Below are 13,250 nucleotides of genomic sequence, written 5' to 3' on the forward strand. Positions count from 1 at the left end.
TCAGCCCTTCTCACCATCTCGTCCCCGCTGGGGCCATCGGGGTGTCCGGCCCCTGAGCCGTCGGCGGGCCCCGGGCTGGCCCTTCCCTCGGGGGTCTTCCTCTCGCTCGCCCCTTTGCCTCCGCCCCGCGTGGCGCGCCTTCGCCGGCCCCACAGGTACAGGGCTCCGGCCCCCAGCAGCAGCGGCGCCCCCAGCGCCAGGGCCAGCTGCCAGCGCGGCATCCCCGAGCCGCTCCCGCCCCCGCTGGCCTCCACGGGCTTCGAGGCGGCCATGATCCCCCCCTAGCAGCAGCAGCAGCAGCTACTGCCGCTCTTCCTCCGGCCGCCGCCGAATCAGCCCAGGAGAAAGGGAGAGCGAGGGGTCAACGGAAACGAGGGGCATAACGGGAAAGGAGGCCTATTAAAGCTTCCGCTCGCCGCGTTCCTTCCCATTACAGCAAGCCCTAGGCTGCAGCGCCACCTGCTGGCCGGATGGAGCCGGCGCAAACAGGGCATAGGCGGAGGAAGGAGGAACACTCGTCCGTCCACCTGCTGGCGGGAAGCGGTGTAAGCGGAGAATGCAGAATCGTAGAATTGCAGAGTTGGAAGGGACCCTAAGAATCATCTAGTCCAACTGCTTGCAATGCAGGACTGTGCAGTCACGCAAGGGAATGTTACTGAAATTTAATTTCGTGCAGGGATGGAAAGTACATCCTGCTAACACGTGACATATCTTAGACACGTATATATGTATGTATGTATATCTATAAGTATATGCAAAACTCATATATAAATGCGAACATTTTTTACAATTATGAAATAAATCACATCAACAAACACCTCATTCAGACAATAAAATAATGAATATTTGTGGGGATCACATCAGCAACCTCTACTCCCATCTAATATATTCTAGTATGAAAACAGCCTATAATGGTTCATGGAAAACACTTTGCACAATCACATACCCACTCCCTACCCAGTAGGGTTGGAACTTGGCAACTGGTGAGTACAGTGGTACCTCGGGTCACAAACACTTCAGGTTACAAACACTTTGGGTTACAGGCTCTGCTAAGCCGAAAGTAGTACCTTGGATTAAGAACTTTACCTCAGGATGAGAAGAGAAATCACGCGGTGGTGGTGTGGTGGCAGCAGGAAGCCCCATTAGCTAAAGTGGTCCCTCAGGTTAAGAACGGTTTCAGATTAAGAACAGACCTCCGGAATAAATTAAGTTTGTAACCAGAGGCCCCACTGTACAAACTAAGAACTTCAAAAGAAGGCTACAACATGAAATTACTGAATTGCAGTTCATCAAGAGGTTCAATGCTCTCCTTTGTGGATTGAGTGGTGGGAAGTGTTAACTGGTGTACTAATGCCAGGGTGTTTGTGCTGACAACTTATTTTACTTTGTGAAGGAACTGGGAACTGTACTCCTCACAGAGCACCCTTGACAAACTACAGTTCTCAGGATTCTTGGGGTGGGGGTGGTTGCATATAGTATGCAACAGCCTTATAGTTGTTTATATTATCTGACCTTAGGAAATATATTTAAATGTGCAGTGAATCCTATACTTACTATAAAAGCTACTTCTTTTCTTTCTAATTTTATTGTTGGTCTCCCACAGCATTCAAACTTCTACTTTTTGCTTGGAGATGACAAATTTGAAAAATATTTGTCTGGTGATGCTGGATTGCCTGGTACACCCACCAGAACAAGACAACTAAGTGACTGTTTTAAGACCAACATGGCTGCTCACCTGCAAACAAAATGCTTCCTGTGTTGCTTCCGCTTGTTTGACTGCAGCATTTAGTGGAGGGAGCACATTACATTTTCCTCCCATTTTCTTGCCTGCAGAATGCAGTGGAGGAAGAAAAACAGGATTTGTCATTGCGGAAGAAGATGGGGCATGCTTGTTTGAACCTCTAGTTGGATGAGAAGGAGTTGTAGTCGACAAGGGTGCTGGTGCTTGTCTGGCTGATGTTTTCACTGGTGGGAGATGCACACTGAACATTGATGGTGGCTTTGCTGTTGGTCTTAATGGTGGAAGAGTAAAATCTGCCATTGCATATACTTCTGTGAAGCTCTCCTAAGAAGAAGAAGAAGATATCTCTCAGATTTTATTTTATAAAATCTGAATTCACTCTCTCTAGCCTCCTCCCCAGGAACTTTTTTTACTTTATCAACAACTAAAAAGAAATCAGAAAATGTAAAGCATTTATGACTGAGATAATAACCATAGCCCTATGGAGAATAAGTCTAATCCTTTTCTTTAAAGCTCACCAAGGTAATAGCCCTTACCATGTCCTGTTGCTATGGGCTTCATAAGTTAATCACCATTAATTAAGACATCCTGTTTCATGTTCGTCCTAAACATCCCACCAATTGATTTAATCTGATGGTCTCTTGAGGGAGGAAGCAGTCTGTTATAAATGTGTATGGTTTCTTCAGTGTGGTCAGATGAATGTTTTGCATGTTCATGTACTAGACATATAGATTTCAAAAGTTTGTGTTTATATTTTCCACAGTTGGACCACTTTTTCTGTTTTGGAAATATCAATTAATATATCCTGAAACATAATTATAAGAGGAATAAATGTATAAATGCACATACAGTGGCAGATTGGAACCAGTCTTTGGTTGGCACAGTGTAGTGTTAGCCAAATTCTAGAATCTTGCTAGGAGAGCATTTTTTGTATAGATGCAATGTGTAATTTGAATATTGGAAGAGAGAACGTGTTATTTTGTACAGTCATTTAAGATCTATACTGTGCTAGTTCCTGAACATGGTCAATACATCAATTCTGCTTCCTGAAATTGCAAGCCAGATCTAAATCACAGCCTGAGCCTTGCAGGCATGTTATCATGGAAAGCTCTCCATTGGTATTGACAGCTGGTGCACTCAACAGCAAGACTATGAAGCAGGCGGCCCAGTTCTCTTGCCACCCTGCAGGGTGTGTGACATTGGGAATTTCTGTAATGGAAAGGTTAGAAACAAGTAGCAATTGTTAAAATAGATTACCAGGGCTTGGCTTGTACATATATAGACAAGACCAAGGGCAGCGCTGGACTAATATATATTTGTTGGGTTGCTTATAGGTGGTAGCATTTTCTAAATAGAAGGGACCAATTTGAAATTACAGCACTATTCCCTGATAGTTGTGTGGCTATAATTCAGCAGTGCTGTTTCACATACATATTTCCCGTCTGTACATGGACTATGAAGAGGATGATGATATTTCCTTTGCAAAATGGATGAGTAGTTTCTGGGGCCATAGTGTGACTGATGAAAGAGAGAGTAGAGCACACAGGAAGCAGCAGACAAGATCGCTGAGTGAAAGGAGAGCCTCTCTTCCGGTAAGACCGTAAGTAGAGAATGTGAAGAGAAAGCAGAAAAATGGGAGAGAAAGGATCATGCCCTGTGGTTGTGTATTTCAGACCTATGGTTGAATTATTGGATGGTGGTTTTATTTATTTTTTAAAAATCCAATACATAGCAAGATGTGAATCCTAAATGCTTTTCAGCATCCGTGTCAATACAGTAAATTTCCACAACCAGAGCTAATAAATAAAATATAGATGAAAATATTGTAGAACTCCAGCATGAGAATTGTTCAGGACTGAATGAAGAAAATGTTTTTATCCCATAAGACCTTGAGTCAAATTTGCACGGCCAGAATTAATGGACACTTTTTGTTTGTATGTATGAATCTGAGCTGATGGAAGAAAAGTCAGTATGAAGTTTGTTGTGAAAATACCCTGGTTTCTCTTCAGATCACATAAATCTTTCGTCTTTTACTAAGTTCACTGTGAAATAGGAGGGTGCCTTAAGTTCCGCTCTGGCTGTGTTAGTTACTGTATTTTTAAAATTTTTTTATTTATCTGGAAGTTCAGAGTCTGCACAGAATTAGTGGGGAGCTGGGAAATTTCCTATAGCAGATTGCAAATTCCATGGCTACATGAATTGCTCTAAAACAAGATCATCAAACACAGTCCCTTGTCTATGTTTCCATAAGCATACCATCCCTTGCATGTAAAAGATCCTTGCAAGAGGGCATGATTAAATAATGTTGGGGCAGAGGAAGGTTTACCCCCCCCCCAACCTTTATAACTCTCCCCACAAGCCCCAACTAATTTAGTTTCAGTTGGATCAGAACTCTTTAACAGGTTAAAGAATCCTGAACTAGAGCAGGGGAGATTTGGATGGGAAGAGGTGTGTCTCACAGAATGCATCTTCTGACCACAAGCCACTCTCCCTTCTGTTTATCTTTTTCTCAGCTGACCTTGAAATAACCTCAGCATTCTCCAGATCCTGGAAGGCAATGAATATGCTCAGTCTCTCCATCAGGCTTTTTTTTTTTTTTTTTTTTTTTTTGCAGAGAGGTTGTTTTGGTTTTTTTGTTTTAATTAAGAATATGTTTCTGTATCCCAGCAGAGTCCTTTGGGTATACAAAACCTTTGGCTTTCTCTGTGGGTGGTCCAGTTCCACTGCCTTTCCGATAGGCTTGGGATCTCAAAGTTCATATTACCATATACAAGTGCAACAAAATGTTATGATGTATCTCTGCCTCCTAACTGAGTTCCTGTTCAGGGTGTGCATCAGCCAGCTATGGCCTTCCCTAGGACACCCCATTCCATTCCACGCACACCTTTGTTTTCAATTGTTCTTTTCCAATTGATGCTCAACATTCTGTGGCTAGAGAGCATGCTCGCTGGGGCTTTTTGTGTCTTTTGGTCCCTCAGGCTTAATTAAAAAACGACAACAACGGTTGTAGTTAGGATTCCTTCAAGCATGGTGATACTCCCACCCCTGTTTCTCACTGTTTTGGCTCCTGTTGGAGGGTGATGGTGTCTGAGAATCACTAGGAAAAAGGTTAATAAGTTAATTAACAAATTTACGAAATGATTAATTAAATTTGAAAATAGACAATGACTCTAGCTAAAATTAACACTTTGTGAACTTATCAAATTTTGTTCCCCCAAGTTGTTACATTTACCTAACTTCACTAAGGATCGACACAAACTTTTGGATTCACAAAAAGTGTGGTGTGATGTGAATCACCAGGGGGAACACAGAGTTTGAATCTGTTCCAACATGTGCCCAATTGACAGTTCACCATTCCATCCACTATCCATCCCACTTTTTCTATCTAATAGGAAGATTCCAGATAAATTCAGTACTGTAGGGTACTTGGTATTTTCCATCTGGAGTGAACAGGGCAAGAAGAATCTGTGCATGTAAGAGTATTGGAGTCCACATAGTTTCACTTTTTGTGAGGAAAATTCCTGTTGGCTCTAAAATCTTGATGAACAAATCCCAAAATTGTCACTAAAACAAATGATGTTCTACAAAGCTGTGCTTAAATTGCTAATGCAAAAGGTTAGGGAACAATTTTACCTGTAGGTTTATTTTTAATGCATACAGTGTGTGTGTGTGTGTGTGTGAGAGAGAGAGAGAGAGAGAGAGAGAGAGAGAGTGAGAGAGAGAGAGAGAGAGAGAGAGAGAATATAAATATAATTCATTTAATTTACATCAAGAGTGACTACTAAAACATGATATACAAATGCTTAAGGTATGTCATACTTAAAAACAATTCTGACACTTACTATTTTTGAACATTTTAAAATTTATTCATTACTCTTGTAAAAACCCCCTACCTCTGTCACCTTTTATGAGGAAAGGCAGTAGGGCATTTTCCAGTTCCAGTTTCTACACTATAACCCTATAACACTGCTACGGCATCATTTGTTAGCTAAGAACAGTATTAAAATGCACTTAATATAGCAATATATTGGGAAGCAATGCTCTTCTCCATGGCCAAAATTATTTTACGACTACTAAAAGTACTGTAAATATCAGCAAAGATCTCTTGCTACATTAATTAAAAGATCTTGTTTGCTCTTTCTGTCCCTTTCATTGCTTCCAGATGAGCATGGCAACAAAATTACTGATGAATAACCTGTTAATTGCCTCTTGATTGGCCTCTCTTAATTGCCAACCTCTAAAGAAGGCTTTAATGACTGATTTCATCCCATTTTTAGAATGTTATTTTTATATAGAAACATAAATAAATCTATATACAAGTGAAAAGTCCACTGCCATGGTTAACAGGAAGCATTAAAAGAGCTGAACATGTAAATTGGAAGGTTTTAATTAAATGTGCATGAGTGCTAATAAGCTTCAATAGTACTTTTTCAGTCATCACTGAATAAACTTCAAAATCCACAAATCGAAAATGGAGGACAAAACAGACAACACTATAATGTACATATTTGTTCATGTGATTGTCTGGATTTTCCATAAAAAGTGCAGAACAAATGATAACAATTCTAGAGTAAAGTGGAAATTTGAAAACAACCCATTATATATGCAGCCCACGACTTTTTTCCTAGCCACAATCAACCAGATATCTCTGGAAGCTTACAAAATGGACATAAATGTCCCTAACATCAATTGTTCAGAGGTATACGTAATCTGAACATGGAAGTTTTATTTAGCTAGTGTGTCCAACATCTATAAATGCATCCTCCATGATTTTTAAAAACCTTTTTAAAGACCAGCGCTACAGCCTGTGCTAGTTAATTGTCATACTAAAAGTCTTTCATAGGATCAGTAGAACAGCAAGGAGGGAAATGAGCCTCTCTTTACACCCACATTGTACTCTAAGAACTAGATTATCTATTCTGTGAAATTACAGCATTTGTCCTCAGCCTCCTACCCTCTTTGGTTTTAGTTATAAAATAATTCAGTTAAAGCTACTTGTCCATATCTGTAGTACCTTCTTTATAACTATAACTTGCCTTTAAACATCAGAAGATCTAGAATCTTTCAATTAACTCATTTACAGTCCATTTCCTAAAGGAGAGCTTCTATGATCAGATCAATATTCACTGCGTAGTCACAGTGGGAACAATTCACTAAAAGCTTGTGATAGGAAATTATGTTCTTTGAATGGCTTTCCGGATACAGATACATGCATATAATTATTACTTCATTGTATCAGATAACCTCTCAAGTTTTTGGAGGTTTCTGATTTCCTCCCTGCCCCCCCCCCAAAGCAAAATGGAATTCCCTGTGATTCCCTACAAACCATGGGTAATGGTGCCAGGAATTTGTATTGGCCCACAAGGGAATCTTGCATAAAATTGGCTGTTAGTGGCTTTGATTCCTGTATGCATGTTTTCCTAAAGTTGGGGCCTCCTGATGCTAGATTAGCAAAGGGAATTTAGAAACAGCTTTATAATTAACATGATTAATTCTGTACTCCCCAGCATAGCTGTCAACTTTTCCCTTTTCTTGCGAGGAAGCCTATTCGGAATAATGGAAATTCCCTTTAAAAAAGGGAAACGTTGACAGCTATGTTCCCCAGTAACATAGCAGGATCCTGGGTTTTTCTGTCTCAGTAGCATGAAACGAATAGGAAGGTGCAATAGGGCAAGCGCTGCTCTTTGGTGTCTCGTCACCACAACACAGTGGGCCCAAATTAAGGAAGGAGTTTATCAAAGCTAAAGCTGGGGTTACAAACAGGCTTTGGAAAATACAAAGGGCTCTTCAATCTAGTTTTTGAATATTCATCCTGATTTGCTTGCACAGAGCTTATATGGAAATTAAATTATATCAACTTTTTATTGAACATGTGTTCTGATCTTTTTATATGGTAAAGTTATACAACACTGAGCATTCATCCTGATTTGCTTGTGGAGTGCTTATATCCCTTCCTGTTATTCATTCCACACTTTTGGGTGCATTTCTCTTTCACTTTCCTTACTGCAAAAAGTCAATTTCTTTGGGAAGTCTTTATAGCTGACAGTGAGCTTACATCTATACTATATTACCCACATTTGGACAGCTCCTATGAATTCCCAATGCAGCAGCTACTGAAGGACCAACCTAACCTCACAGTAAGAACTTTATATCATCATCACAGAATGCTTTCTATCTGAATTGTTCTCATATTTTACCTGAACAACCTGAGAACTTTAGTATTAACTGTTGGAGGTTTTAAATCAATAAATACCGGTAATGACTTTTTAAAAAGATGAATGTCATTGTATTCAGCTGTCACATGAAAACTATTCTTTTTTCCTCAAGCTTTGAGACATTTTAAGCAAGGGTACTTACAGAACCAGATATAAAAACATTAGGAGAGAAAATACATATGGGAGGTAAATATTACAAACTAGAATGTTGCTCCTAGCCAGAGGTCCAAGACATCTGACAAAAATCCTGGCAGGAAATTCCTGTGGAAAGGCTTTAATTTGAATCCAATAGCTGGATGGCTGCAATAATCCATGAAAAAGGTACATAAGGAAATACTTCCAGTCTACGGCCTCATCTGCTTTGTACTTTTGAAGCAGTATTATACCACTTCCTCCAAAGAAGCCCAGGAACTGTAGTTTGTTAAGGGTGCTGAGAGGTGTTAGTAGATCCCTATTTCCCTCAGACAGCTACAATTCCCAGAAATCCCTGGGAAAAGGGACTGACTGTAAAACCACTCTGATGATACCACTTTCAATTTATAGTGCAGATGAGGCCTAAAGAGTTTTTCCCAATCTAGCATCTGAAGAACAACCAACCTCAAAGTATGCTTGGACACTGGGTAAGAAAGTAGCTGATTCCAGGTCATTGAAAAATAATGAGTCCATTTCCACTCTGGCACAATATTGGTATGACTAAAGGTTGCAACCCTATATCCACTTACTTGGGAGTAGAACTCATTATATTCAATGCGACTTAATTCTGAGAAGGTACATATAGGATTGTGCTGTAAACCATTAGAAAGGGGATTTGGTTATCAGCATTTAACAGTGCCACTAGATTTCTAAAAAAAAAAATATATGGTTACCTCCTAATTACCTAAAAGCAACCAAGCAGGAATAATGCTGAAAAATAAAGTTAAATGGCTGGTGCGGGGAGGGCAGTTACTTTATTTTATTTTATTTTTATTTTCTTTTTTTCCTCAGTGCGTGTCAATAAAAATATCTTCCTTACGCATAACAAATGAAATGATAAATAATATACATTTATCATTTATTTCATTTTGTCAAGGTGGGTGACTAAAAACTGTGTTCATAAGGAAAGTATTATTTTGACTGCCCCGCAGTATGTAGCAACAGCCAGAGATCTACATCTCTTAAAAAGGTAGACATGTGATTTAAAACACACACACACACGTGTGTGTGACATCATATCATAGATGAAATAGAGTAATGAAACCTATTTTGTGTCAAATTTCTGCATAAAGATTATTTTTATTTTTATTGCATAATGATTCTTTTTTTTTTTTACAGGCCAAGCTTTCTTCCATCCATATGACAAGGCTTCATGGTTCTACCAAGATCCCATCCTCAGGCCACCTAAAAGAATTGCAAGAAGATCAAGATACAAAATGCCATTGTCATATGAAGGCAAGCAAAAAATCCTCAAATGGTAATTCTTCCCAGGGGACAAGTGGACCAAACAGTAGATCAAACTCCATACAGGAATTTTCAGAATCCTTTGAGAAGCAACTGCATTTCAAAAACAAGCGCTCAGTTTCTTTGGTAAGTGCAACCATTTGTATATGCTAATCTAATCGAACAATGTGTTTAATTTTACGTAATTTATGCTTTTCAAGTGGCGAAGTGGAATGGATATAAAAAGTGCTTAGCCCAACCACCACCACCACCACCACTTCCACTTTCATATCAATATGAAATAATTAATTGGTCTGGGTCAACCATGATGTCAGCTAGATTTGAATGGCTTCTCCAGCTATCTTGAACTATTTTACTCAGCTGTTTGATAGTGTAGTTCTCTTTCTTTAAAGGTCCCTATATTATATTTAAACTTATAGTAAATCAATATGAAAAATATTTAATAATTGGAACATTAACTCAGTTACCATATACATGCCATAGACATATTACTAAATTAATTTTCAGTGCTCTTTTTCTTTCAGGAACCTGAAGGGATGAAAGAGAGGAGAGAAAGAGAAAAACTGCATATTCCCAAGAGCAGGTCTCGTAAGAAAGCGGGAGAAAAGAAGGAGCCAAAGATAGAGCAAGGTGAAGGAGAACACAACATGGAATTTGCAGCAGGGAAACATAGTTAATAATTTCCATGATACCCAGGAATAAAGAGGAAATGTGTTTGCATCCATTAGGATAGACTGACTTTTTAAAGAAATGATGGTATAAAATAGATTCTGACACTTAGCTTTTATTCCCTAAAACTGCAAGTGTTATATAAGTAGAACAAAGCATAAATGTTAAAATTAAAATACTTTGTATTCCTTTGAAGCTGTTTGTATAGACCTGTTTTAAAAAAACCTACATTCAATCAGAAACATTTATCTAACCAACGTGAGCAATAAATAGTCAGACAACCATTCAATGTGTTAATTTACAAACACAAATATAAATATGAAAGGCTTGTGCTAAGCCATATGAAGATGGCTTTTGTTAAAGTTGGAAGTTGAGCAAAGATTCAGCAGTAGGCTCATGAAAGAGGAAGAATCATCCATATGTACTGACTGCTGACTTCTGCTGCATGATTTTAAGTTTCATAGATAACAATACAGTAGTACCTCAGAAGTCAAATTGAATCCATTCTGGAAGTCCGTTTGACTTCCAAAACGTTTGGAAACCAAGACACAGCTTCCGATTGGCTGCAAGAAGCTCCTGCAGCCAATCGGAAGACACGTCGGACATTTGGGTTCCAAAGAACGTTCACAAACCGGAACACTCACTTCTGGGTTTGCGGCATTCAGGAGCAAAAACGTTTGACTCACAAGGCATTCAGAATCCAAGGTACGACTGTATTGTAAACACCTGTATATAATCATGTACTGTATGAAAACAAATTGGGAGTTATTCTGGATATTCCATGTCAAACCTTGTTCTTTTCTGTTTGTATAAAAGTAACACACATGTTTTAAATATTCACCCAAAACAAATGTATAAATTAAATTGCTTTGTATGTTTAAAATTCTATATAAAGGGAACCAAAACTTTACTGAAGCTATCTAAAGTCTAAAAACACAACCTCTTGTTGGGTCACCTGTTACACTTCTTTTATTTCTTCCACATCTCTGCTGCCTCATTTCTTCTTTTTCTACCACATTCTCATACCCCTCTCCTGGACAAACATATGTTTCCACTGCTATTCTCCTGTCTCGCCGGTCACATTATGGTACCCCTTCCAAACAGTCAGTGACACTTTGTTCTTTCCAGAGTTCATATTACTTCTAAATTCTAAACTTTTTTTATATATAAATCACCCAGTGGCCTTGGGTCAAAGAGTAGTCTATGAAGCAGGAGTTGGGAATCTATTTCAGCCCAGGGGCTATATTCCCTTCTAGGCAACATGCCATAGGCCATAGACCACTGGGTAGTTGTGGCTAGAGGCAAAAGTGGTTGCAGTAGTGAATATCAAGTTAGCCTTTGTACTGTAGGTTAGCATTTGCATGCACTCAACACACCCTACTCTATCCTCTATTCAGACAAGCTCTATCCCCTTAACCATTTTGGTTGTTCTTTTCTGAACCTTTACCAGCTCTATACTGTAATATCCTTTTTGAGGTGTGGCAACTAGAACTGTACACATTTTTGTTTAATGCCATGTTATTGGCAGTTTTATTTTTGGTTCCTTTCTTGACAATCCCTTGCATGAAATTCACCTTTTTCACAGCTGCTGCACTGAAATATGCACACTGGTATCTTTATCGTTCAGCCTGGACACTGAGGTCCAGCTCCGAGGACCTTCTGGCAGTTCCCTCCCTGTGAGAAGTGAGGTTACAGGGAACCAGGCAGAGAGGTAGGATTAAGGGGATGGAGCGACTCCTTTATGAGGAAAGTTTTCAGCAGTTGAGACTTTGTAGTTTAGAGAAAAGGCAAGTGAGAGGTGACATGATAGAAATTTATAAAACTATGCATGGCATGGAGAAAGTGGAGAAAGAATTTTTTTTTTTTTGCTCCCTCTCTCAGAACACTAGAACCTCTAGACATCTAATGAAGCTCAATATCTCCCAGATGCATGGTTCTGTGTGGGGTCTGCTGTGCACCCAGGTGCCCTCATACTATGCAGAGAAGAGAGCTACTTTTCTGAAGAGAAAATAATAGAATCATGGAATCTAAGAGTTGGAAGAGAGTGCCCAGGGTCATCTAGACCAACCCACTGCAATGCAGGAATCTCAGCTAAAGCATCCATGACAGATTATCATCCAACCTCTGCTTAAAAACCTCCAGGGAAGGAGAGTTCACCACCTCTCATGGGAGTCTGTTCCACTGCCAAACAGCTCTTACTGTCAGAAAGTTTCCCCACATGTTTAGTCAGAATCTCCTTTCTTGTAACTCGAAGCCATTGGTACGAGTCCTCCTCTCCAGAACAGCAGAAAACAAGCATGTTCTTCCTTCCATGTGACAGCCCTTAAGTCTGGGAACTGTGTACACACATCTGAGCAGCTCTGCTCAATAACAAACACTAGTTCAGAGCAACATAAATTACTGGAGGAGAGATAGTATGTCAACGTCCTCTTTGTAAAGTACTGTATACACTCTAAACAAAAGTTTTAAGAGGACCAATACAGCATCTGTGTCTGGCTATTTGTCATACAGCAACAATAAATCTCTTTCAAAGACAGCATATTTTTACGTTGTTAGTACATCTTCAGAAATAATTTGTGCCATTTAACAGAAAACAATCCCCCCCACCAACCTGGGATTCAATTTTGTGTATCTGCTGCTTAGTAGGTTTCTCCATTGTTCCTAAGAGGGGAGTGCATTGGTGTTTTGACTTGCCAATCACACAGATGTTCAGTAGAAGTCAGATTTTCCTCCACCACCATTTGCAGAAAATCTTCATTGCTCTTTATTCATTGTTCATGATGTCCTTCCGTTTAAGGGCTAAGCAAAACAGGGAGGTTGGGGAGAAAACTGAAAAAGTAGTTATTTTCAGAATGGCTTCCTTCCAAAAATACAAACATAAGCAACCACAGCCACTAAGAATATATTTCTGAAAAAGATAGATATGTAATGTTTGGTAGATGATCAAGTGTTGCTTATGGTAAGCCATTTTACAAAAGCAGGAGACAAGAATACTGTAATGCAAAATCTTTATATAATGAATGTAATTTAATTAATGGTTCTTAATTTATTTCAACATGATCTTTCAAAAGCATTTGGTCAATGCAGCAATGAACATTACATCTATACTAAGGATTAAATCAAATACATAGTGGATTTATGATCCACTTTTTGACTCGGATCCAAAGTCCACACAAAGTCTATGAGCA

The 13,250-nt window shown here is 39.3% G+C and overlaps 2 protein-coding genes across 7 annotated transcripts in view; one reads left to right on the top strand and one right to left on the bottom strand.

Moving 5' to 3' along the window:
* The window catches only part of TOMM70 (translocase of outer mitochondrial membrane 70), a gene marked incomplete at its 5' end in the record, with an annotated part of 38,456 nt that overhangs the window by 23,838 nt on the left and 1,368 nt on the right, over positions 1-13,250 (bottom strand). Inside the window, 2 exons of one of the 3 annotated variants that reach the window (XM_081859718.1) lie at positions 1,736-2,065; positions 12,674-12,861. In XM_081859718.1, the coding sequence (XP_081715844.1) occupies positions 1,736-2,065; positions 12,674-12,718 (375 nt within the window). Of the gene's footprint in view, positions 1-14; positions 273-1,735; positions 2,066-12,673; positions 12,892-13,250 lie in introns of those variants that run through there. The other 2 variants (XM_081859717.1, XM_081859719.1) reach the window with 2 other exon arrangements.
* Positions 24-10,238, top strand: LNP1 (leukemia NUP98 fusion partner 1). 4 transcript variants are annotated; one of them, XM_081859837.1, is made up of 4 exons: positions 24-155; positions 3,076-3,333; positions 9,268-9,519; positions 9,918-10,113. In XM_081859837.1, exons 2-4 carry the CDS (start codon positions 3,190-3,192, stop codon positions 10,068-10,070), a joined length of 549 nt encoding a protein of 182 aa, XP_081715963.1. In that variant the 5' UTR covers positions 24-155; positions 3,076-3,189; the 3' UTR covers positions 10,071-10,113. The 4 variants fall into 4 exon arrangements, with proteins under 4 accessions (XP_081715963.1, XP_081715964.1, XP_081715961.1 ...); XM_081859835.1 differs by lacking the exon at positions 24-155 and adding an exon at positions 2,072-2,263; XM_081859838.1 differs by lacking the exons at positions 24-155; positions 3,076-3,333 and adding an exon at positions 415-545 and having other exon boundaries at positions 9,918-10,238.

This window comes from Podarcis erhardii (assembly GCF_964252035.2).
Source record: "Podarcis erhardii genome assembly, chromosome: 4".
Lineage (NCBI taxonomy): Eukaryota > Metazoa > Chordata > Lepidosauria > Squamata > Lacertidae > Podarcis > Podarcis erhardii.

Coding starts and splice junctions, on each gene's coding strand:
- LNP1 (XM_081859837.1), top strand. CDS start 3,190: ATGGACTATGAAGAGGATGATGATATTTCCTTTGCAAAATGGATGAGT. Junction 3,334..9,267: donor AAAGGAGAGCCTCTCTTCCG/GTAAGACCGTAA, acceptor TTTTTTTTACAG/GCCAAGCTTTCTTCCATCCA. Junction 9,520..9,917: donor ACAAGCGCTCAGTTTCTTTG/GTAAGTGCAACC, acceptor TTTTTCTTTCAG/GAACCTGAAGGGATGAAAGA.